The 25,135-nt window shown below is 33.0% G+C and overlaps 1 protein-coding gene and 1 long non-coding RNA gene across 2 annotated transcripts; both read right to left on the bottom strand.

Moving 5' to 3' along the window:
* Positions 1-12,318: 12,318 nt before the first annotated feature.
* LOC21396960 (ethylene-responsive transcription factor ERF024) lies at positions 12,319-13,177 on the bottom strand. Its single transcript, XM_010091101.2, has one exon. It carries the CDS (start codon positions 13,154-13,156, stop codon positions 12,365-12,367), a length of 792 nt encoding a protein of 263 aa, XP_010089403.2. The 5' UTR covers positions 13,157-13,177; the 3' UTR covers positions 12,319-12,364.
* An 8,260-nt stretch (positions 13,178-21,437) lies between these two features.
* LOC112095376 lies at positions 21,438-23,915 on the bottom strand. The gene is made up of 3 exons (XR_002903801.1): positions 23,408-23,915; positions 21,964-22,077; positions 21,438-21,874 (listed from the first exon to the last, which is right to left on the bottom strand). It is a non-coding gene; the product is annotated as an uncharacterized LOC112095376 (long non-coding RNA).
* Between the last annotated feature and the right edge of the window lie 1,220 nt (positions 23,916-25,135).

Raw genomic sequence — 25,135 nt, 5'->3', positions numbered from 1 at the left:
TTTTTTTTTTTTTTTTTTTGGTTCGTTGTGTATTAGGGCTGTTCATATTTTACCCGTACCCACCAAAACCGCCAAATCTGAACTCGTTCAAACCAGGGAAAAAAAAACCGTTACAAAACAAAACCAAACTGTTCCTTATTCGGTCGGTTATAGTTTCATGATTTTAAGAGTTGGTTTTAACGAAACCAAATTTGAGATGCTTAAAAAACTAATAACTAAAAACATCTCCATACGTTGTCATTTAACCATGTCCAAAAAGACCCACCCCTATTTATCTCTTCTTTTCTTTTGCTGCCTTCACCCCCATTCCGTTCTTAACGAAAACCCTCTTCGTCTCTCATATTCTCTCTTGTCTGATCTTTCATTAGATTGAGATGTGCTAGAGGACTTTTTGAAAAGAATCTGTCTTGTTTAGAAATTGTACAATGTCTTCTTTTGTGAAATTCAAAAATTATTTTAAGTTCAGAAAATTGCTGATTGATGGAATTCAGCAAGTTAGACGAATCACCTGTTTTTAAGGATCACGTCCAAATTCATGTGCAGCTTATAGAAAGTTTTTTAGAGTTGATGCAACAAGTTTATGTAACAAGTTGAATATAACAGTTTGCATTGAAGACATTTTGAAAGCTGGTGTGATTGGTTATTTAACTAAAGTTTATAGCTTATTTTTTGTATGCCTTATTTGTGAGTTCTTACTGAGCGTGAAAGAAAGGGGTGTGCATTTTCTGTAAATGCTTTAATTCTTTGGGAGAAGGGTTTAGTTTTTTGGGAGAGAAACTTTTGTTAAAGGGATTTTAACATTATAAGTCGAGAGATCTCGCTGATTAAGTCCATTAGGAAATTACAGTTTATAGGCGTCTTGTCTTGAGAGAGAGTCTTGAGAAGTTTAAATTCGTGTTGAGTTGTAAATTGAATTCTTAATAGGTTGTTTATCATTTAAACGTGACTATGTGAAATAAGTGGTTACTGAACCGTAATACTAAATTGTCCGTGTCTTTCTCTATTCTCCCGTTTCTTACATTTGTTACAACAATCTTACCAAGAAGTTTGGTAAAGAAACATAACCGGTACTTTCATTGCACAATATCACCGCCTTCCACCTCAATCTCTCCGCTCCTCTCACCTCGCTGCCGTGACACGCCGACAAGAAGTCAAGTCCTTCACTCTGGCACTCAGCACTCAGCAGCAAGATATTTGTTCAAGCTCTCAACTTTGTTTCTTTCTGTTTTTTTATGAGAGAGATACATGATTCCTTTTCGATACTTGATTTGTCATTTTGTTGTTGAGAGTTTTTAGATCTGTGAATATTCATTGAACTATAATTTGTTGTTGAGTTTTTGTTTTTTCTTTTTTCCCAGTGCGAAGTATGTGCGTAGGTGTATACTGACGGTTACCAGCCGAAACAAATCACGGATCGTCGGTCGGTTATCGGACGGTTTCTAACTCCGATTGGTTCGGTTACAGGTTTTGTTTAAGTTCGCTTTGGTAATCTGTTGAGCCCAAAAACTGGCCCGACGGAAGTAAGAACACCCCTAGACTGCTTATATTGCTCTACAAAAACGAGGGTTTTTTTCCATGTTACAAATGACGTTCTCCATTTCTTAGCATATGGTATTTATAATTATCGAATTGAAATGAAACTTCATTAATTAGCAATAATTAAAGAACAGCTTTTTCATTACTATTGCTGTTATAAAAAACAAAGAATACGTTGCTTTTAAATTACAATTCAAAGTTTAGGGTTACTGCCACTTTACCCTTAATTTTAAGTACTTTAAAAAAGTACACTCTAAATTTTTAATTTTGACAATTAACCTTATAAACTTTTTAAACCTTGTAATGTGGCCCAAATTAATAACGACATTTAAATTGGTCATTTAAAGATCAGAGTTAAATATTAAAACTAAAAATTCAATGAGCAACTTCCTCAAAAATGAAAAGTTCTAGGGAAGAAAGCGCCAATTTTTACGTAAACATCACTCCATAACTATTCGTAGTCCTCTAATCATGTATCTTGTACATGAGGAAAACATATAATTAAAGGATAGAGTCTAAATTATAGTTCACAATCAAAAAAAAAAGTACGACACTTTAAACAATTCAAACCTAGATCATTTTAAAGAAAAATAAGTTGTATCGGGACTGTCCCGGGACAGTCCCCGGGGGCTAAACCGGGACTGTACCGATGAATAAGGTAACAATCACTTCATTATGCTTTTTTAAAAAAGGGAAATTATAGTAAATAGGTTAACATTTAAAACCTTAGAAAGTAAATAACCTATTTACCAATTTGTAGAAATTAATAATCAATTTTAGTTGTAAGTAATTTATTTTCCAATTTTACCCTACGGGTTCCTATCTTCTTTTTTTCCGTTCTTTTCTAACCATTTCCCTATCTACTGCTCTCTCTCTCTCTGACTATTCTCTCTCTTCCCTAATGATGGCTCTCTCTCCTCCACTTCCATCATGATGATGTGTCGTTCATCACCATTGAAGATTCGCCATGGATCTGATAAATTAGAAAATCGTCGTCCCTTGTAGATGAGTGTCGAAGATGAATGGAATGGAGCTAAGCGAAATCAAAGAGGCATTCGCGCGGCGATGGAGATCTATTCAGTGAAAGGTTTTCGTTGCGTGAGATTGTTGATCGCACATTAATGAGAGAGAGGAGGAGGAGAGAGACTGTTTGGATTACGTTTTTCAAAGTAGAGAAAGAAAAATATTGACATTTTCTTCTTGAATTTTTAATTTAAATTAAAATGTTATTTTATATAAAAAAAATTTACTATAATAAAAAAGATTAAAATTAATTTTTTATAAAAATTTTTAATTATAATAAAATTAAAATTAAAAATTTAAATAATAAAATTAAAATTAAAAACTCAAATAATAAAATGAAGATAATCAATCTTTGGAAACGATATTTACCACTAAGTATATACAACGTAGTTTACGCTTTTCTTTTATTTGCTGATAAGTCTAATATATTTCTTTCTTTTTACCTGTGGGCTTCTTATATTTTTGCTGATCTCGTGGGCTTCTTCTTATCTTTTTCCACAATATTCTAATACGTACAGAATTAATAAATAACAATATATCATTTTTTTTCGCTCAGATCTTAAGTTCTTTTAAAAAAAAATAAGAAAAATAGTAAAAAATATGTCAATATAAAAAGTTTAAGAAAGTATATAGGCTAATTTTTAGTTATAAAAATTAATACGCTATAACTTGTCAAGTTATAGTTTATAATCAGATAAGTTATAGACAAACTTGTCAAGTTATGGTTCATAACCAGATAAGTTATAGATAAAAATTGTGAATTATGGACAATAACTTATCAAGTTATGGTTCATAACCAGACAAGTTATAGACGAAAACAGTAATTTGGCCTATTTATTAACTTATGTAAACTATTGGCCTATTAATTTTAATTCATCTCAAGTCTTGGCTTATTTCCTTCTTTCTCCCAAAAAACAAAAGAAAAAAAAATTAAGAGTATGTTTGAAACTCATTTTAAAATAATTTTATTTTTTATATAAAAATAAAAACAAAAATATTTTCAATTTCAGACATAAATCATTTTTGAAATTGCGTTTGATAGTTTTATCAAGAGATTAGTTTTAGTATAAAAAATCCATTAATCACTACAAGAATTTGAATTTTTTGTTACTAAAAATTTGGTAACCAAAGCCCTATTTTTGGTAGCAAAATGTTTTTATTACCAAAAAATTTTGCTAGCAAAAAGTGCGTACCAGAAAGTATTAGTTACTAAAATTCTAATAGTAAATAGTTTTTGCTACCAAAAATTTTTGAGACTATTCTTGATAAGTAAAATTCTAATAGTAACATTTGTGGTGTCAAATGAAATGTCAACCTCATTTGATAACTATTCTTGATAAGGCTCATTATCTTCATCATCCTCTTGATAAGCCTCAGTTATTGTTTTTGAGACATTCTCCTATATATGACGGTGATTGACTTTTTAAACTACTTTCCAAGTGTTATCTCTCTTTTCATCATTAATGTAATAGACTTATTTCACTTGATCTATCAATACATACGGTTCATCCTCAAAGCATAATGAATCAGTTTTAATGGTGGTGAAATTATACGCTTTCTTCATCCTTCCATTGGCAGTGTCAAACCATGAACACTTAAATAAGATCACCTTATTCCAATACAAAAATGACACCTCCCAAATCTCCTCAATCACACCGAAGAAATCACTTATTACCCTATCACAATCTCCCTCAACGTAAACATCAGAATTCTGTGTGGTATGCATGTCATCTCGCATTTTAGCATGATATCGCACTCCATTCACCATACAACCAGGATATGAGTGAGCAAAAATGTTGGGTTCGTTTGCCATAGCATACAAATCATCAGAGATAGTTGTATCATCTTATGCATATTTGTCCCTAATCTGCAATAATGTTGACGTAAGATATTAAAAAGAACTTCATTCACCATAAATTCATATTTCAAACAAAAGCAGGCATTGTCTTACCTTATTTCCAAACCACTTTGCAAAGTATGATATTTGGGTGCGCAAAATATCAATAAGATCAACGCCTTGTGATCGCAATAATGAAATATGTACGATGTCAGTGATTACCAGTTAAAATTTGTTATTCTAAAAGGAAATGAGAAGGTACACATAAGGATCAACATCGTACTCCAAATATGGCTGCAACTTTTCGGTATTGTTTAGAATATACAAACACACTTTTTCACGTTCATCTTGAGTCAACATAATAGACTTTGGCTTCCCAAATATTCTCGTACGTTGATGAAAAACTGAAATTGATGAGGATGGTCGGGCTTCGACACTGTCTGCATTACATTCGGGGCGATTAAACCATGTTTCAATGTCGCGCATGTACATTGAACAATACATCAATGCCTCACTAATAGTATAACCTTCTACAATCGAGCCTTCTAGATGAGCTTTATTTATGACATATTTCTTCAATTTCCCTAGTGTCCTATGATATAACTTAAGAGAATTACCCTTGTTCTTATTTAGGAAAATCTTTAGACATATACGTAAATCCACTAAATAGAGTGATACCTTTTAAAAGGGTACATCCACCTAGTATGTACTGGTCCAGCTAATTTTGCCTCCTCTGGTAAATGGTAGGCTAGATGGATCATAACATCGAAGAATGCAGGAGGAAAAATCCTCTCAAGTTTACATAATGTGTAAACTATACCTTCTTATAGTGCATCTAAGTCATTTACTAATAATGTCCTTGCACAAAGCTGCTGGAAAAATGAACACATCTTAGCAATCAGACCCAACACATTGTCTTTCAAGTAAGGCCACAATCCTATCGGCAACAGTCGTTGCAACAACACGTGACAATCATGACTTTTCAACCCCAAGATTTTACCATCGTTAATGTTGACGTTTCGGGACAAATTTGTTGCATATCCATCAGGAAAGTTGACTGATTTCAAAAATTGACAAAAAGCTTTCCACTCCATAGTAGACAATGTAAAACATGCTAGAGGCTTTTTCCCCTTACCACCCAAGTGCAACTCTTTTCTTATATTCAACTCATGTAAACCCAAACAAGCTTTTTTGGTGTCCTTTCCCAACACGGTTCCCACCAAGTTATCGCATAAATTTTTTTGTATATCTATTACATCAAGATTATGATGCAACTTAAGTTTCGACCAATACTCGAGCTCCCAAAAGATACTTTTTCGTTTTCAGTTACTGTCGTTTAAGTACCCAGCTTCAAATATTTTTTTCATGTCAGCTTCACGAACTGCTACATCCTTTCCCGGCATAGGAACCCACACCTTGTCCAGCTCTAACAATAGTTCATCACCCGATATTGATTCGGGAGGCATTCTAGTTTAAACAGAACCATCAAAATTCATGTCGGAACATCAAGCATGATCTGGACTTAAATAACGGCGATGCCCTATATAACAAATCTTACTCTGTAATCAGAATGAAGCAGTTTCATCCATACACACTGGACAAGCCTCATATCCTTTGGTGGAGTACCCGGATAAAGTACCATATGCAGGAAAATCATGAATTGTCCATAATACTGCAGCACGCAAAGTAAATTATTTTTTATTCAACTACATCGTACATTCTAACGCCGTTCTCCCATAACTCTTTAAGTTCATTAATTAGAGGTCTCAAATAAATGTCTGTCTTTTCTCGGTGCCTTCCGTCCCGAAATTAATGTCGACATCATGATATGTGTTTGGTTCATACATCTCCAAGAGGGCATGTTGTAAACCACCAGTAAAACTGGCCACATACTATATGGATTTTCCATATCTCCAAATGGCGTGAAACCATCAGAAGCAAGACCTAATCTGACATTACGCAATTCAACTGTAAAATCCGGATATTGTTTGTCAAATTTCTTCCACACTTCGGCATCAGCAGGGTGTCGAAGGACTCCTTCCGTCTCAACGTGTTGTTCCTTGTGCCACCTCATATATTCAGCGATGTGTCGAGACGTAAATAAACGATGCAATCTTAGAATGAGAGGAAAGTAGTGCATTTTTCTGTGTGGAACTTTTTTCTCCTTTGCATTACAATTTTTATACCTCTTATGACCACATATTGGACATTCCTTCAAATCTTTGTACTCTTTGTAATAGAACACACACTCATTTTGACACATATGGATGGTATTGTATCCCAACCCAAGCTTTCACATCATCCGCTTCACCTCATAATAAGACTCGAGAATTCTCGAATCTTCTGAAAATGCCTCCCAAAGTAACTTCAACAACATATCAAAAGACTTGTTACTCCATTGATTCAATACTTTTATATGAAGTAACTTCACTAAAAAAAGTCAATGCGAAGAACTTTGTGCATCTTCTATATAACTCCCTCTTCACTTCAACGAACAAATCTTCTAAATTAGGTGTCTCTTCTTCGCAGCCCCCAATATCATTTATTTCCGTACCATCAGCCATTGAAGATGGTTGACGTGCGGAAATGCATCATTTAATGCATCCACCATCTCATCTCTGTCGTCATCATTGTCACTTTTTTCTCCTTCTGCGTCATACTCTTCATCTTGTACATCTAGGTGATTACGTGCTTGTTCAATAAATCTTCTCACTCCACTCATTTATGTCTCCGAAAGTCGGTTCGTCACATAAATCCAACTCTTATCCATATCTGACATGGTAGTAGATCTACAAGTATGATCATTGAAACTTTGAAGTCAAAACAAATTAAAGGTTGGTGCCTAATGTCTACCGGCTAAACAAATACAAACAAATATCAAATATGACTAGAATCAAATAATTATACCAAGTTGTTTGTTCAAACTCAGTTGTGCAAGGGATTCGTATAGAGAAAATGAAACTCATGAGGTTTTAAGTGGAAACTTTTTGATTGATCATGTTCATGGTTTTCAAAAATTCAGTTCTCTAATTACCTGTCTTTCATGCATTCTTGCTCTCAAGCTTCTCAAGGACATGATCCAAAAAAGGTTTTTGCATGATCATATAAATGTAATGCGAAGAAACTTGAAGAAGATTCGTGCTAAAAGGCTTAAAGTAATAACTTTTATTATGTGGAAAATTTGTATCGATCAAATGTTGTAACTTGTTAAACCTGAACTCAATTGATGCTGTATGAAGTATAATGTTGTATGAATCCTCCCACATCTGGATTATTCTGCTTGGCTTTGTCCCATGTTTTATTGTTCTGCTCAATGCTAATTGTATTTCTTGTGTACCCTGATTCAGGGCAGATAGTAATACAGCTTTCTTTCCTCTAAAGTATTAATTGGAGGCATTTTGGCATGCTTTTTTACTTACGTGATGATCACTTGTCTAGGGCAGCTCTTTTTGCTTTTCCTTTTTTTTTTTTTTTAACAAAAATGAATTTTAGGCTTTCTTGAGTTTAGCAAGTAGCATAAAAGATGCAAATGTCTAGGTTGAGCTGTTAAGTAAACAAACCACGTTGAAGTTTATTAGGATAAGAAGGATAAGAGAAGATAAAAGAAGAAAGCAAGAAAATTTATTGATAATGATATTTCCTTTAATCTCACACACTTTTTCTCTCCTTTATGCACTTCCTTTTGTTCTTGCTTTGTATATGATGTATCCTTGAGCTTATCTAGCATTGTGAAATTCGAATTTAAATCTCATAGATTCTCATGATCACATGTTAGTTTAGAAGTGATTAATTTAAATCTTTTTATCTCTTGTTTGGTTTACAATTCTCTTCAGTTAATTAGTGATCATGACAAGAAGTGGCCCTTTTTCTTCTTTTTTATTGTTTATTTATTGTTTTGATGGCTCTGAGAACTTTTCTCCTGCTTTTGGGGTTATTAGTTGAAGTTTGTGAAGAAAGAATTTCAAAAACGTATTACCATTGTATTGCCAAGGGCTAGAACTGTTTTTAAGTCTGTCATTTAGCGATGTTACCAATATGTCACTACATTATGCTGATGATTTTACTTTTATGGCTTATTGTTTTGATGGCTCTTAGTGCTTTTGTCCTGGTTTTTGGTAATTAGTTGATGTTTTACAGAACCATATCAGCAGTGTATTGCCAAGGGCTAGAACTATTTTCTAGTCTGCCGTCAGTGATGTTGCCAACTAGGTCTAAATGCATGTGTCAATGCCTTAAGGATATTTAAATTACTATCCAACTGCTTATCAGAGCTCAATTTTGACTATTGACTGGTAATGCAATATTTCTTTTTTCCCTTTTTGACAGCCAGAAAAGAAAAATCCTAGTTTAACTCCAATGGACTGGGTCAAATTTCTTGTTTCTGCGGCTGTAGGGCTGGTTAGTTTTTCTATGGGTTGGAAATCAATGTATTGAACATATAGTCCCTTTTTTCGCGTTTGTGTTTGTGTATTACCACAGGCTGCATGCTAATTTATGAAAAAAAAAAAGAACTGGGGATCTTGGTCTAAATGTCTGCGAGTGATATCATAATTATCTCAAAGACTGGGGATCCTGGTCTAAATTTTGACAGCCAGAAAAGAAAAATCCTAGTTTAACTCCAATGGACTGGGTCAAATTTCTTGTTTCTGCGGCTGTAGGGCTGGTTAGTTTTTCTATGGGTTGGAAATCAATGTATTGAACATATAGTCCCTTTTTTCGCGTTTGTGTTTGTGTATTACCACAGGCTGCATGCTAATTTATGAAAAAAAAAAAGAACTGGGGATCTTGGTCTAAATGTCTGCTAGTGATACAATTAAAATGCTATAAAAATAAAAACTTTTCCACGATGAGAGAGGGAAAGAGAGAGATAGAACTGACGGAAATGACGAGGTGTTGATGGTGAGGAGAGAGATCTTGGGTTTGTCAGCAACTAGGCGGCGACGACGAGAATCGGCGGCAGTAACAACGACAATCAAAGGTGGCGACAGCGACAATCGAAGGCGGCGGAAGCAGGTATCAGAGTCTACAACGCCAAGAATCAGCAGCTAGAGAGAGGAGCGAGAAAGAGGAAGAAAGGCGGAGGAATTTTTGAAGAAGATGGCAACGAGTTTCTGAAGAAGGGGAAGAAGGGCGACGACGAGTTTCTAAAGAAGGGGAAGAAGGCGACGATGAGTTTTTGCTTTTTAATGAAACTGATGCGTGCGTGGGTGTGTTTCTAATTTTTAGGTATGGTAGGTTAAGGTCCCGTTCATGATTCGAGTTTTACTACAGTAAAAAACTCTCATAAACAATCACATCTAATTTTATAACTACAATAAAAAGTTCTTACATAAAGTCACATCTCAACTCGAATTAAAAACTCGAATCAGCGAACTAAACAGACCCTAAAATGATTTTCCCACAAAAATTTTGTTCTTTTTTTGTTACCAAAAACATATTTTTGTTCCTTTGGTAGCAAAAAATTTCTTTTTGTCACCAAAATATGAATTTGGTAGCATAATTATATTTTCTACTACCAAAATTTAGTACCAGAAAATTATGTTTTTTGTTACCAAACATTATTTTGGTAGTCAAAAGCATATTTTTTGCTACTAAAATTTAATTTGGTAGCAAAAAGACATTAAAAAATTTATAAAAAAAAACACTTTTTGATGACAAATATTATTTTAGACTCATTGTTCTAGTAACATTATAACAAAAAATATAGTTTTGAAATAGCAAGATTATATATTACTCTATGTGGAACATAAACTTAATTAATAATATCACATATATATACACATGAACATGTCTCTTGTTACACCTACACAAAATAATTAAATTATCAAATAATTGTTATACACAATATACTAGGATGATTGTTAAAACTTAATATATGACATATTTATGGAAAACAAAAAAAAAAACAATACATGCACAAAATATAAGTTTTAAAGTTTTATATAATTTGCTACCAAACACAACTTTTGGTAGCAAAAACGCATTTTTGTCACCAAAATAAGAATTTGGCAGCAGAATCATGTTTTCAGCTACCAAAATTTGGTACCATAAACTTATTTTTTTGTTACCAAACATAGCGAGATTATATACTACTATATGTGGAACATATACTTAATTAACAAGATCGCATATGTGTACACATGAACATGTCTCTTATTACACCTACACAAAATAACTAAATTACAAAATAATTATTATACAAAATATACTAGGATGATTGTTAAAACTTAATATAAGACATATTCATAGAAAACTAGAAAAAAAAAAAAAAAAAAAAAAAAAAAAAAAAAAAACAAGACAAGCACAAAATATAAATTTTAAAGTTTTTATATGATTTGCTACCAACCACAACTTTTGGTAGAAAAAAACATCTTTTTGCAACCAAAATATGAATTTAGTAGCAAAATTTTATTTTCTGCTACCAAAATTTGGTAGCAAAAAATTATGTTTTTCGGTAGCAAAAACTTAATTTTTCGCTACCAAATTTTGGTGGCAGATAGTTATATTTTACTTCCAACACTTGGTAGCAAAAGTTATTTATTTTGCTACCAAAAATAATTCGGTAGCAAATACCTTGGGCGGGAAAAAATTTTGCTTCCCGCCAACATTTTGTTACTAAAATATGTTTGGTAACAAAAAAAATAATATTTTGCTACCAAATTTTGGTGGTAAAATCTTATGCTTTTGTTACCAAATATTGTTTTGGTAGCAAAAAACTATTGGCAGGAACCAAATTTCATTTCCCGCATCTTATTTTTTACCAAATTATATTTGGTAGTGGATTGTGTTGATTTTACTACCAAATTTGGTAACTAAAAAGCCTTGATAATTTAAGCTACTAAAGTTTGGTAGCAAAAAGTGCGTTTTTTGCTACGAAAAATTTTTTTGCATCAAAAATTTGGTCTCTTAAAGTGATTATTCTTGTAGTGAATGTCTCTCTCTGTGCTCGAGAGAGAAGAAAACATAAATAAAAAATGAAAAACGACTAAAAGTCATTTTTCAATTCTCTCCCATTTTACACTAAACCAAAAAATCATTTTTATTACTGTTTTTTATCTTTAATTGTGTTAAACGCCGTTTCTCTCCCATTTTCATTTTTCTCTCTCAAAAAACGATAAAACAAAAATAAAACCAACTTCAAACACTGCCTAAGTTTCCCAATAGATGTTGGGGTGTTGTTGCTTAAGCCTCTCTTCTTTATTTTTGACTCCATAAGCTTCGTTTTCTGGGTTTCTTTTTGGTCGTTGTTCTTTTTCTCATGGTTTAATGAATTCCTTCTTCAGAAAAAAAAAAAAAAAAAAAAAAAAAAAAAAAAGAAAGGTTCCATGAATACATTAAGGGGGATTTTTTTTTTTTTTAAGAATTCCAGTGTAAACATAAAACTAATTAATATATAAGAGATTAGGTTGAGAAATTTGTGATAATTATGAGCAAGCAATTAAAGTAGAATACACTAAGAGAGAGAAAAATGTTTACAAAGAGTCCATAGACAAATCATCCATATATAATCTTTAATTTATTGGGTGTACTATATAAGTAAAATGACATAGTAAACCCGGTTTATTGAATATTCTCACGTCTCTCATTATTCATCATTTAAGAAGACGTCTCTCATTATTCATCATTTAAAAAAAAAACATGGGTCTACTATCTATTGCTCCCCAAAAATTTAATTATAGGAAGCTAATTAATAAAATGCTGCCTTTTAATTGAAATATTTACCTCGGGAAATGAAATAACTAATTCAGAATCAGGAAAAAAAAAAAAAACTAATTCAGGACACTTATCAGACGGCTCAAACATGTCCGAATTTTCATAAATGAATAAGAACTCATCAATAGTTTATAGGTTTTAACAAAAAGTTTTGAAAAAAATTCAAATTTTTATAAAAGAAAATGCATTAAAAACAAAAAAGAGTTTGAATTATGATTCAAATCTATAAACGAAAGGCATGCTTAATATAATACATCAGTCAGTCCACAAAGAGAAGTTGGAGTCACCAGAATATTCATCCAAATTAACATAATCGTCCCAACGAAAACCACTTTGCAGGCTTGGTGGAGTGAGAATCAACCCCTCCGCCATGCTATCAAGCAATCCCGGCATATTAAACAACTCCTCCTCATCTACGTAAACAGTTTTTAAACCGTCAGATTCCCATCTCTCTCCTCTCTCCATGCACGCCGTTGACGCCGATGCCGACGCCGACGCCGACACCGACGACAAAATTGCACAGGTACTACTCCCGTTATTTCTTTCCAAAACCGCCTCCACCTCCGCCGCAATCGGTGCTGCACACCCTACAACTTCACTTACCGACTGCAAGGACGACGACGACAACAGAGAACCATGTCGTTGCATGTCCCCGGCGGAATCGGGGAAGTTCAGCGAAGCGGAGTCGCCCTTTACGGCCAAGGCGGCGACGTCGTAAGCCCTAGCGGCCATGTCCGGGGAAGAGAAGGTTCCGAGCCACAAGCGAGACTTGTTCTTCTGGCCGGGTTGTCTCAGCTCGCAAACCCACTTTCCCTTTCTCTGTCTTACGCCTTTGTAGACCGGGTGACGAGTCTCTTTGAACTTCTTCCTTCCAGATTTTTTCTTCTTCATCGTCTCTGAAGTAGAAGTATTAGTAGTAGTAACAGTAGTACTAGTTTTCTGGCATGGATTTACAGATTTCTTGTTAAGGACGTGGCTTGAGGTTGAAGACGATGATTCTTCAGCTCTGAAATTCATAGCTATATTAATGGAAGTCAATATGTTCATAGGATTAGGAATAAAGTTATCTTTTTTTTTTTTCCTTTTTAGTGAAAAGGAAAGAGATTTTAAATAGATATTTATATATTTGTGTGTTCTTTTTTTTTTTTTTCTGTAAAGGAGAACATGTAGTACGAAGAGGAAAGCGATAGTCTTATAGCACGTGGAATATTCCAGGAGAAGTACCTTTTAAAACGTGGTTTGTTATGGCCCTTATTTTATTTCTCCACGTGGGGAAGACTCTCGTCTTTTTTATTCTTTTTTCCAGAAAACACGTGGGAAAAATATTATTAATGTCTCTTTCTAGTTTCCTTAAGTTTTATTTCAAGGTAACATTATCTGACCATTTTACTACAACTAACAACCTTTTTTTTTTTTTTTTACTTTTTATTATTTGGGTTTAAGGATTTGTAACGAATAATATCTCATTTCAGTCTAACGAATAACGATATGTGTAGTATTGTTTGTTGCTAATTTAGTATTACTGTGATATAATTAAAAATATGTTCCATAACTCCAATTTTTTTTCCTAATAATTGTATAGTTAGTAAAAAAAAAATTGTGACCGGTGTAGAATAAGAGTAATTTTTGCATAACTATTTTGTTGTTTCTGTTTAAATTGACTAAGATATCCTTGATAATGAACTACAATTCTTAATCTGTGTATTCATTTTATTTATCTTTCTTAAAAACACATTCTATTTTTCTTAAAAAAAAAAAAAAAAAAACCAAAACCAACCATCTTTTAATCTTAAAATATACAAACTTTTCCCATTAAAGCATGAAACCTCAAATTTAATTTTAGATTTGCTATTAGGTTATTTAATATTTATTGTACATTGCGTCGCTAAAACTTAACGACGACACGTGTTGTCGATAAAAATTATTTAGCGACTAACTTTTAGCAACGACTTTTCAACGATGAATTGTCGCCGCTTAAAGTTTTTTAGTGACGACATTGGTATTTTTCGCGACGACACTTGTCGTCGCTAAAATGTCGTTTTCTTGTAGTGGGTATGCCACCCAACGGAAAAATTTTGTGAATAATTTTCTTAATTCAGGTGGATGGACGATTCCCGTTTATAATCTTTTGAGTTTTCCAATTTTAACCCCCTTTTTATTTTCTCTTATTATTTCAGGTTAACCAGTTCAGTGGTCTTCTTCTTCACATGGTTTTTCTCTTCTTTTCTTTTTAAAAAACTTCTACTCATAATTTTAATAAAGTTATATCATGTTATTTGACTCTGTTTCTTCCATTTTTTTCAATATTTGGTTCAAACTTGAAGATTTTGTGATTTTCCTTTCGAGCTTAAAATTCGGAGTAAAAAACAATTAAATTCGTTCATACAATCAGATTCTGCTTCCCCTTACTGAAATCTGGCAACATCACCATCGATATCGAGCACGGCAAGAGACCAAATTATGACTTGAGGAGCAAAATGTCTCATTTTTTAAACTTAAGACTAACATAAGATTTTTCACGTGCCATTAATGTTGAATTTAACCCTTTGGGTGAATAGCAATTTTTAGAGGACGATTACAACTAAAACCATAATGATTGGTTTTCCAACATGCATTATTAATTGGCCGGTGTCGGTTTGAGAGGTGATCAACGAATCGAATTAAAGATCATATATTTTCTCTTCGTGATTATTACAGATAACTCACGTGGCCTAAACTTTGTCGTTATGGATCATCTATAAACTTGAATTTGTGGCCTAAAATAATTGAAACACAAGTATAATAAAATAGAAAATGTGTTGCACTTTTCTTATCACACTGGTTAGGTTATGTTGGGGTCTCTCTCTTGGGATAGAATCAGCTGCTTTTTTAGGCATAATGTGTGCTGGTCCAAAATTCCAGTTAGGGTTGTTAATGAGTTGGGTTGGTGCGGGGGAGGATTTTTTCTGTCCCCGTCTCAAAGGGTGCAGGTTACACATATTTGACTCCAACGATATTAGAAAATTTTTACAACCCAATGATGTTTGGGTTGGGTTGGGTTGGGGCGGTGCGGGGTGGGTTAGGTGGTCAGTTTCAACATTCAAAGAATCAAAGACTCAAAGTTCAATCCAACATTCAAAGTTCATCATCAAATAGAAATTATAACTCAAACATTTAAACAGATGGCAATTCAAAGCTCAATCCAACATCAAACATGAAGTAAAGTAGTTCATCCAACAAAAAACATAAAGAAAACATTAAGTAAAGTAGTCCATCCAACAAAAAAACATAAAGAAAACATAAATTAGTCTACACTCATAAATTAGTCTTAACATAAAGTAAACATAGAGGCTTAATTCAAATTCATCCAAAGCAAGCACTGCAACAGCAACCATCCTTATCAATCCACACTCATAGGCTCCCCAATAATTGTAGTAGGACATGAAGTTGAGTTATCTATAAGAGAAATGAAAATAGATAAAGTAATAATTTGAATAGTTTAGAGTTCATATAATAAAATAGATTAAGATACATACAAATTATTGTCTTACCTAGGTTTTCATAAGTCTCCAAGTCATCCAAATAGTCTTGCTTGTATACAATCATGTGTAGACTTAAACCAATTTTGAGTACAAACAAGAGCCTCCGCCATCTTGCCTAGGATTAGATATTAGAGGATGTAAGTTTGAGTGCAGGTTGAGTTGGAGTGTGCGGGCCATTATAAGCCCAACCCACACCCCACCCTAAAATTTCGGGCCAGATATTGAATGGGCTGAAAAAAAAATTTAATGCTAGAAATTGTAATTTTTCAAGTATGATTGGGGTGGAGTGGGTTTTGCGGGTTTATGAACAACCCTAATTCCAATATAATTCTCTCTCTAAAAGTGTAGAGTCTCTCGCATGATGATGGTAAATATTTTGTGGGAAAGAAAAAAAATATATATATATATATATTTTTTTTTTTTAATTCTTAGCTCAAGTTGAACCCATGTCTCTATTGAAACTCGACCATATTTTACTTCATACCGTTCGATCTAATGATTATTGACCTAATTCTTACATTCAACACAAGTGCTATTCATAAAAATAATATAGCAATCATATATAAATTTAACAAGTGCTACTATTCATGAGGATAATATAACAAGTATGATCACCTTTTGTTTTGTGTCTTGAAAATAACTAGGTTGTCTACAGTTACGCAACAATATGTTTATAGGAATTGTCTCTAGTCGAGCACTTGGAAAGTGCCTAACCGGAACGGCAGTAGTATAATTCTGTATAAATTGTGTATATTTACATGTAAATTATGATGTTTATATATAAAGTCGTGTATGTTAAGTTATAAGAAACGACAATGTATATTAATCCTTAAAACATGTATTTTTTATAGCAATTAGTGAATACATAGCATGAAAATATGTATATTGACAGATTTGTTGTATTTCATGTTAAATATACACGAATTACATGTAAATATACACGATTTATATATAAATATACATCATTTATATAAAAATATACAACTACCGTTCCGGTCAGACATTTTCCAAATGCCTGACCGGAGACCTTACCTATGTTTATATGTTTATTAGTGGTGGAACTTCGGGCCGACGAGCAGCCCGAATCCTGAATTTTTTTGGGCTCGGGCGGGCAGGCCCATATGCCGGCCCGTCCAAGGTGGAAATTCAGGCTCAAGCTCGGGTAGCCTGAATTTTGAGACCACGCCGAAGCCCGCCGCCGTGTAGGTGCCGTCGACCGCCGTCCGCCGGAGTGTCTTTTGAATTTTTCCGGCCATGCCCGACCCGCCCGAAAAAACATTCAAAAATCCGACCATTGTGCCCAACCCGAAAATAAGCCTGAAAACCTAAATTTTGCCCGAATGCCCGAATCCAACGGCTACTTTTTTGCCCGTTGCCGCCCGAACCCGACCCGCCGAACCTAACTAGCCGTTGCACATTGATTTTTTTGAAAAAAAAATTCAATTTTTTAACCCAAAAATTTCTCTATAAATACCCCCCATCATCCACACATTTTTCTCACTCAAACTCTCTCAATCCCTCTCAATTTCTCTCAATCTCTCTCAACTTCTCTCAATCTCTCTCGATCTCTCAAATCTCTTTTAAAATTTTTTAAAAAGCTATCACATTATCCTAAAGCTCTCTCTCTCAAATCGCTCTTATTTTTTTATAATGGATCATTTTGGTTATAGTGGTATTCCTGTTGATGCCCAACACAACATGGAAGAAGGACAATTTCCCACTAATGAATTTGTTACGTAGGAATCTACTAATCCGAGCCATGGTGGACGTACTGGAGGTCGTGGTCGCAATGATGGTGGGTGTGGAGAAGCGGTGAGTGCCAGTGCGACTGCGTCTGCAAGTGTTGCAATCTCTAGGAGAAAATGTAAACGCACCTCGACAGTTTGGGATCACTTCAACATAATTGATGAGATCGACAATGAAAGTAACACTAAACGCATCTATTTTTATAATGATATATGTGCAAAAGAAAATATAAACGCATCTATTTTTCTTCAATTTAGACACGTGTCAATAAAGAACACGTGGTCAGAAAATGCTTTCTTTCATAATGTCGTGCGTCGCAAGGCATCCAATTATTAAAGAAGACATGTAACACGTATGTGTTCGACAGTTGAATTTAATAAGTGGTTGTTAGGTTTGAAACGAACATGCTAATCACGAAGTTCCACAAAATTACACTTTTCTTTTTCTTTTTCTTCCACGATCATCAAAAACTCATTTATTAATCTTTATAATTTCCCAATTTACATCTCCTTTTAGCTGTATTTTTCACTTTTCATTCTGAGTGATGTGGGGAACTTAATTTTCCTTTTTTTTAGGTACTATATATATAGGGAGCTTCTCTTAAGTTATTAAATAATTAACTACCGAAAAATTTTTATTTTTAACAGTTAAATATGTGTCTATTTTATATATTTTTTTAATTTAATTTAATTTTAATTAAATTTAATAATTAAAAATTAATTCTACTGGAGAAATCCTAGCAAAGAAACTCCATAAGTATAATGCTCTGGGTCTTTGACGTTACTAAAGGGACTTTTGGGGGAACTTTCACGTTCGAGCCTATATATAATTTCTGCATTTCATTGACATTGACTTTCACATGGTATTTTAGCGTTATTAAAACGTTTTTATCTGAATATTTATTTTTCTTCTTTTGAAAGTCAATATTTAGAGAGAATGGGTTTTTATCTTTACATATTAGTGTCTACGCACTTTTACTGTTCATTGTGGTTGACTTTTACTTTCCCACTTTATCCCTTTTCTTTTTTTGCTTTTACTTTCTTCAACTAAAAGATTAACTCTTTTTTTGTCGTTTTTGCTCTCCTTTTGATAAATATAAGAGCTTTCTTTTTTTTTTTTTTAATCGTCGTTTGCTCTCAAATATTGCACCCACTCTAGCTCCTAACTTCTAAGCGCTGGTGGCTGATAAGGAAATGCCATCTGTGGAAAGGTAGAATTTGTGCTTCCTTGCTGCATGGAGACAATTGGCCCACTGTTTATTGTCAATGTAGCAATCAACGATGAAAAAAAAAAAAAAAAACCCATTTGCACTACATCCCAAATTTTTGGTTGGGTAAACTAAAAGGATAAATTTGTCGGAAGAAATTTAGATTTGGGAGAATGAAAAGAATAGAGAATGCAGAAAGAAGGGTTTGAGGCGTATAAGAATACTTTCTTTTAAGGTTTTATTTGCCCTCACTTTTCAAAGTTTGCTAACGAGTTCTAAAATAGCAAATTACCCCCAAGATACAACAAACCCTTGAACACAATATCCAACAAAAATATTGAGTTCCAGAACAATTATATTTATGTATTTTTTCTGAAGTCAATCATAAAAGGACAGGGATGCATCCATCCTCTTTAAGAGTTACAACCTTTCACATAAAGATACCTTTTCAATTTGATGGTTATCTTTTATATGCTGATGCACTTATAACAATAGTTATTTCTATTGTTAATAAGTGCTCAGATATGTGAGAAAATATATCACAAATAGATGCAATTGTTCGAGACCTTTTCAGATCACTAAAACACCCAAACACATTTTCCGTCGATGATTTGCGCTGCAGCGCCCAAGAGGCGCGCTGCAGCGCGCGGGCTTAGCAAAAACAGACCCGAGAGGTCTGTTTTACGCAAGCTGCAGCGCCCAAACGCGCGTTGCAGCGCGCCCGTGCGCTGCTGCGCGCGGGCCTAGCAAAACAGACCCGAAAGGTCTGTTTTGCGCAGGCTGCAGTGCGTGCTTGCGTCAGCCCACTCTTCCCGAATGTGTTTTAATCCAATTTTGTGATATCAAGATTGAGAGATATATTACAATCTCTCTAACAAAATTGCTACATTTTAAAATTTTTTATTTGCATGTTACATCTCAAATTGTTTATTTTAACATTTAGAATCTTAAATTGTGTTATTATTGACAATCTCTCAAGTTACCAGTTCGAGAACCGTTACTCATAAGAAACTATAGCTTAAGTAGAACAAAATAATAAAAATAACACTACACACCCAAGAATAGTAATCCTTATACATAGCATTTAACATTACAAATCACAAATCTTAAAATTTAGTTTAAAGACTCGTCATGAAACCTCAGACCATTCTTGCTCAATTAAATAAAATATCTATTTGAGACTCACTTTACATGTATCACAAGAACTATATGAGCTCAAGCTCAGTAAGTAAATCACAAATAATTTCCGCTTAAAAATAAGTTCCACTTAACATTTAGAGCCTCTTGTATAACATTAATCTTGTGTTATTAGAACCTCTTTTATGTTGCACTTATCTTAGAATCTCTTATTCTTTAAAAATTCAGCCATCCGCCATTATCATATCTCAGTCGGTTCATTATAAATAGCACAAAATTTCACATCATACTATTAAAAAAAACATTTTCAAAATCTCATGAAATTATATCAACATTGAGATATATAAATTGAAAATTTTAATTAAAATCATACTATTGTTCAAGTGATACAGTGAAATGTATAATTACAAGTAATTAATAAAAAGTAAAAACTCTATCTTCCATCCTCTCTCTCCCTCTCTATTCTCACCTTTTTTTTTTTCTTCTTCAGTTATAAGCCTAGAAGTTAGGTTGGAATCCACACCTATATTTTGTTCAAGCTTATTTACAGAAGATACGTGCCATCAAATGATTAAATGTAATGCCTTCAAGCCACCTCAGTGACCTCACTATAACTTATATGCTAAGTGCCACCTCTTGCTTACAGCTTCCAAAATCATAATATATAAAAACTAATTTTATCATTTCCTTCTTAACAAAGCCAGGTTCTAAAAAAAAAACATTTGAGCATTACAATTCTCCTCTTATTATAAAAATTTCGTCCCTAAAATTTAATAATTTTAATTTCTCAAAATTAATAATTGTGCTCAAATAATTTACAAATATAACTATTTATTATAATATAAATCCTATGTTGACAATATTTAGTCTCATGACATACTCACTATGTCTCTGAAAACGTAATGCTTAAATTTTGTGAGTACATTTGTGTAAAACTTCAAGCAAATTCCATTCATTAATTGATTTTTTTTGCCTACTAGACCACAAGTATCACTACAAGAATTTGAATTTTTCGTTACTAAAAATTTGGTAACTAAAAGTCCTGTTTTTGGTAGCAAAATGTTTTTATTACCAAAAAATTTTAGTAGCAAAAAGTGCATAACAGAAAGTATTAGTTACCAAAATTTTGATAGCAAATAGTTTTTGCTACTAACAAATTTTTTAGTAACAAAATGTATTTTGTAGCAAAATGTATGATATTCAAAGACCAAAAATTTCAATAACAAAAGGTTTTTGGTAGAAAAAAGTGCGAGTTTTACGACCCTGAAATTTTGGTAGCAAAACGTACGCGATTCAGTCACCAAATATTTGGTAACAAAAGGTATTTGGTAGCAAAAGCCATGAGATTTAAAGACCAAATATTTGGTATCAAATTATATTTGGTACCGAAATGTATGAAATTTAGTGACCAAATATTCGGTAGCAAAAGGTATTTGGTGGCGAAAAATATGAGATTTAAGGACTAAATTTTTAGTAGCAAAATGTATTTGATAACGAAAAGTACAAGATTCAAGTACCAAATATTTAGTAGCAAATTACTAATTTGTTGCTACTAAATTTTTTTGGTCACCAAAACTGAGACAAATTTATATACCTATATTTTTTAAATATATATAAATAAAATACCAAATATTAATTTAAAAATCTCTAAATATTTCAATACATATTAGAATTTAAACAAAATACTAAAATAATCATACTTAAGCAAACCCAAACACTTATGCAAATATTGTATTAGTAAAATCTTAATATTACAAGAATTAAACGCTCTAACAAAACTGAGGCCGGTGGTGGCAGTGCCGGAGGATCTTCTCTTCTTGGGACGGAAGGTCCAAGATGATCTGATGGCGGATTTATCTGTTGAAATAGCTTTTAAATAAGCTCATGCTGTTGCTTCATTAGAATTTTCATATCTGACATATGGCGTTTGTTTTCCTGAACTTCATTTTGAAGCTTTTAATATTCTGACCCTTTAGATTTGCGAACTTGTAACGCTTTTCTTAGTACAGGATCTATGCCACGCTGGAAACCATATTTTTCATACCTCTCACTTGACAAAACTTGAGAGTAAATTTCTTCCTCCGCATCAGAGTCAAGTTCTGACCCCTGTGGTACTTCACTTAAACGAGCATTGCGAATTTGGATCATTTGTTCCTGCATTAGGCCAAGTGTTATAAACATTCAAGTTAGAGTAAAAAAAATACAAAATCAAACAAAATAATAAAGTGTTTAGTAATTCTTACATAATCTTCCTTTGCTCTCTCAGTTGTTCATCCACGTGATTCGCTCCAATGAGTATTCTTAAAAACCTCAAAGTACCCTCCCGAAGCATTTGAGTCAGAACTCAAATGTGTATTCTACATAGAAATCATTTTTTGTTAGTTAGTTAAAAAGAAAAAAGAAATTATGGTTTCAAGTGGTAATATACTTAAGTGAGTGAAAGTTAATTAATGAACTTCCTCCAAATGTTGAACTATAGATCTTGAGCCACTCAAATAACTTGTTGGCTTTTTAGAATGATTTTTCACAACAGCCTGTGCATTTTTTCTGTATAAATGAAAAAAGAGACATTTAAATACATTAAAATATAATAGAAATTTCGACATCACCTCCCCTACAATTTCAATTAACTCCGAAAATCCAAAACCACACATATTGGTTCAATTTGCATATCCAAAACCACATTCTCAAACAAATGTCTCATAATACAGTTAAGTTGTTCATTTTACCTGCCATTGATCATCGCCAAAGCAATTGGTACACATCCAAATCAGTTTTCTTTTTTTTCTTACATTACAAATAAATAGTAAATAATTAAATGTGAAATGCTCTCCAAACTTAAGTACTTGAGAATTCTCAATTTTCATCCACGTTTTTTTTGTCCAAAATGGATGAATGCAGCCCTTTCTTTTCTACATAAAAATCTTAATCTATTAATAAGCAGAACACAAAATCCATCAACACCTCCTCCTCATATATCCTAATCCGGCTGAGTGCATTTTTTTTTTTTTTTTTTGCCATTTTTCCAGTTTCACAGCAACCAAACCTTTTGAATAAAAAATTCATCAACACCACATAAACTACAAAACAGAAAACAGCAAACAGCATCCATGGACCACATAAACCAGCAAACACAAAAAAAAAAAAAAAAAAAAAAAAAAAAAAAAAAAAAAAAAAAACATCAGCATGCATTATAACAAAAATTCCAAAACTTCTCCACAAAAGACAGGTGCTAAACTTAAAACATTGGCTAACTCCATGAGCTCATGATAACAAGAACCCACAAAGTTCCTCAAAGTTCTAAGGAGTTCAATGAGAACGATAAAATAATTGTCTTTCAATGCCAGAATTATCAATATATAAAACTTTGCATTACAATCAACGGCAAACAACAAACAGAACCCACAGCAAACCAATCCCCAAAGCTCAATATCAGCAAACAACAAGTAAAAAACACAGAACCAGCATTAACCCAGAACACAAATCCCACAAATCAGAGCATTTTCTCATTTTTTCGGTCCTCAGAAATTTGAACCCAACCTCCAATAATTCCACTGAGAATCCCAGTAATTAAGAAATTGAAATCAGTGATTGAAACCAAAACTTTGCAATCAGTTATTAAGAAATTAAAATCAGTGATTGAAACCAAAACATTTCCACGATGTGAGAGAGAGAGATAGAACTGACCGGAAAGAAGGAGGAGATGTTGATGGTGAGGAGAGAGATCTCGGGTTTGTCGGCAACTAGGTGGCGACGACGAGAATCGGCGGTGGCGACAGCGAGAATCGGCGACGGCGAAAGCGGGAATCGGAGTCGGCGACGCCGAGAATCAGCGGCTAGAGAGAGAAGGAACGAGAGAGAGATCTAGAAATAGAGAGAATTTCTTGGGGAGTGGAAGGCGGAGGAGGAGCGGCAGCTGGAGAACAAAGCGGAGGAGTTTCTGAAGAACATGGCGGAGGAATTTCTAAAGAAGATGTGTTTCAATGGCGAGGAGTTTCTGAAGATGGAGAAGAATGGGGTTGGGCGGGGGAAGGTTAGGTGAGGCCATCGATGGTGAGATCAGGCCAGGGAAGATGGATCTTCATAGAGAATACTCCGCCTCTCGTTCCTTTTTTGGTCGCTCACTGCTTTCCTGAAGCAAGGGACTGATTGCCCATTTCCACTAGGGCAAGCTGCAAGGAAGAATGCGCAGTTAGGGGAATATCCGTTGGGTGTGTTTTGAATTTTTAGGGAGGGTAGGTTAAAATGTTTTTCCCATAAAAATTTTGTTCTTTTTTTGTTACAAAAAAAAAAAAAAATGCTTTTGTTCTTTTGGTGGCAAAAAAACGTCTTTTTACCACCAAAATATGAATTTAGTAATATAATCATATTTTCTGTTACCAAAATTTAATACTAAAAAATATTTTTTTGTTATCAAATATTATTTTAATAGTTAAAAGTATATTTTTTATTATTAAATTTGAATTTGGTATTAGAAAGACATATATTAAAAATTAAAAAAAAAACATTTTAATGGCAACAATTATTTAAAAATCATTGTTCTAGTAATATTATAATAAAAAATATAGTTTTAAAATTGAAATACATAATTTAAAGTTAAAAATCAATCAAATAGTAAGATTATATACTACTCTATTTGGAACATATATTTAATTAATAAGATCACATATATACACATAAACATGTCTCCAATTACACCTACACAAAATAACTAACTCATCAAATAATTGTTGTACAAAATATATTAGGATGATTGTTAAAACTTAATACATGATATATTCATGAAAAACTAAAAAAAAAAAAAACAATACATGCACAAAATATAAGTTTTAAAGTATTTATATGATTTGCTACCAAACACAACTTTTGATAGTAAAAAACACCATTTTGCCACCAAAATATGAAATTGGTAGTATAATCATGTTTTCTGCTACCAAAATTTAGTACAAGAAAATTATGTTTTTTGTTACCAAATATTATTTTGGTGGCCGAGAGCATATTTTTTGCTACTAAATTTGAATTTGTGTGTTTTCTGCTACTAAAAATTTTTTGGTAACAAAAAATTTGGTCTCTTAAAGTAATTATTATTGTAGTGTATAATATACTTTTGAATTTAAGGATGTTGTTTGCCAAATTTGAAAATTTAGGATCCGAATTTTTAAAACTGATAAATCTATGGTGCAAAAATGGAATTAACCTTTTACGAAAACATTGCATTTTTAATTTATAGGGAATCTCCATTCTAATATACATTTTATCCATGTCTTGTAAGATTAATCTCTTTTCAATTCTCAGGAATTATAAAAATAAAAATAAAATAAAATAAAATAGCAAACCTACTATTTATTCGTGCATATATATATATATATATATATGTGTGTGTATGTGTGTGTGTGTGTGTTCTTGCTTTATTGT

The sequence above is a fragment of the Morus notabilis genome, unplaced genomic scaffold, assembly GCF_000414095.1.
Source record: "Morus notabilis unplaced genomic scaffold, ASM41409v2 Scaffold705, whole genome shotgun sequence".
In the NCBI taxonomy this organism is placed as follows: domain Eukaryota; kingdom Viridiplantae; phylum Streptophyta; class Magnoliopsida; order Rosales; family Moraceae; genus Morus; species Morus notabilis.
Note: the sequence above shows the minus strand (reverse complement) of the source record. Positions and strands in the feature narration are given on the sequence as shown.

Bases quoted from the DNA above. Each gene is read 5' to 3' on its own strand.
- LOC21396960 (XM_010091101.2), bottom strand. From the start codon at position 13,156: ATGAACATATTGACTTCCATTAATATAGCTATGAATTTCAGAGCTGAA.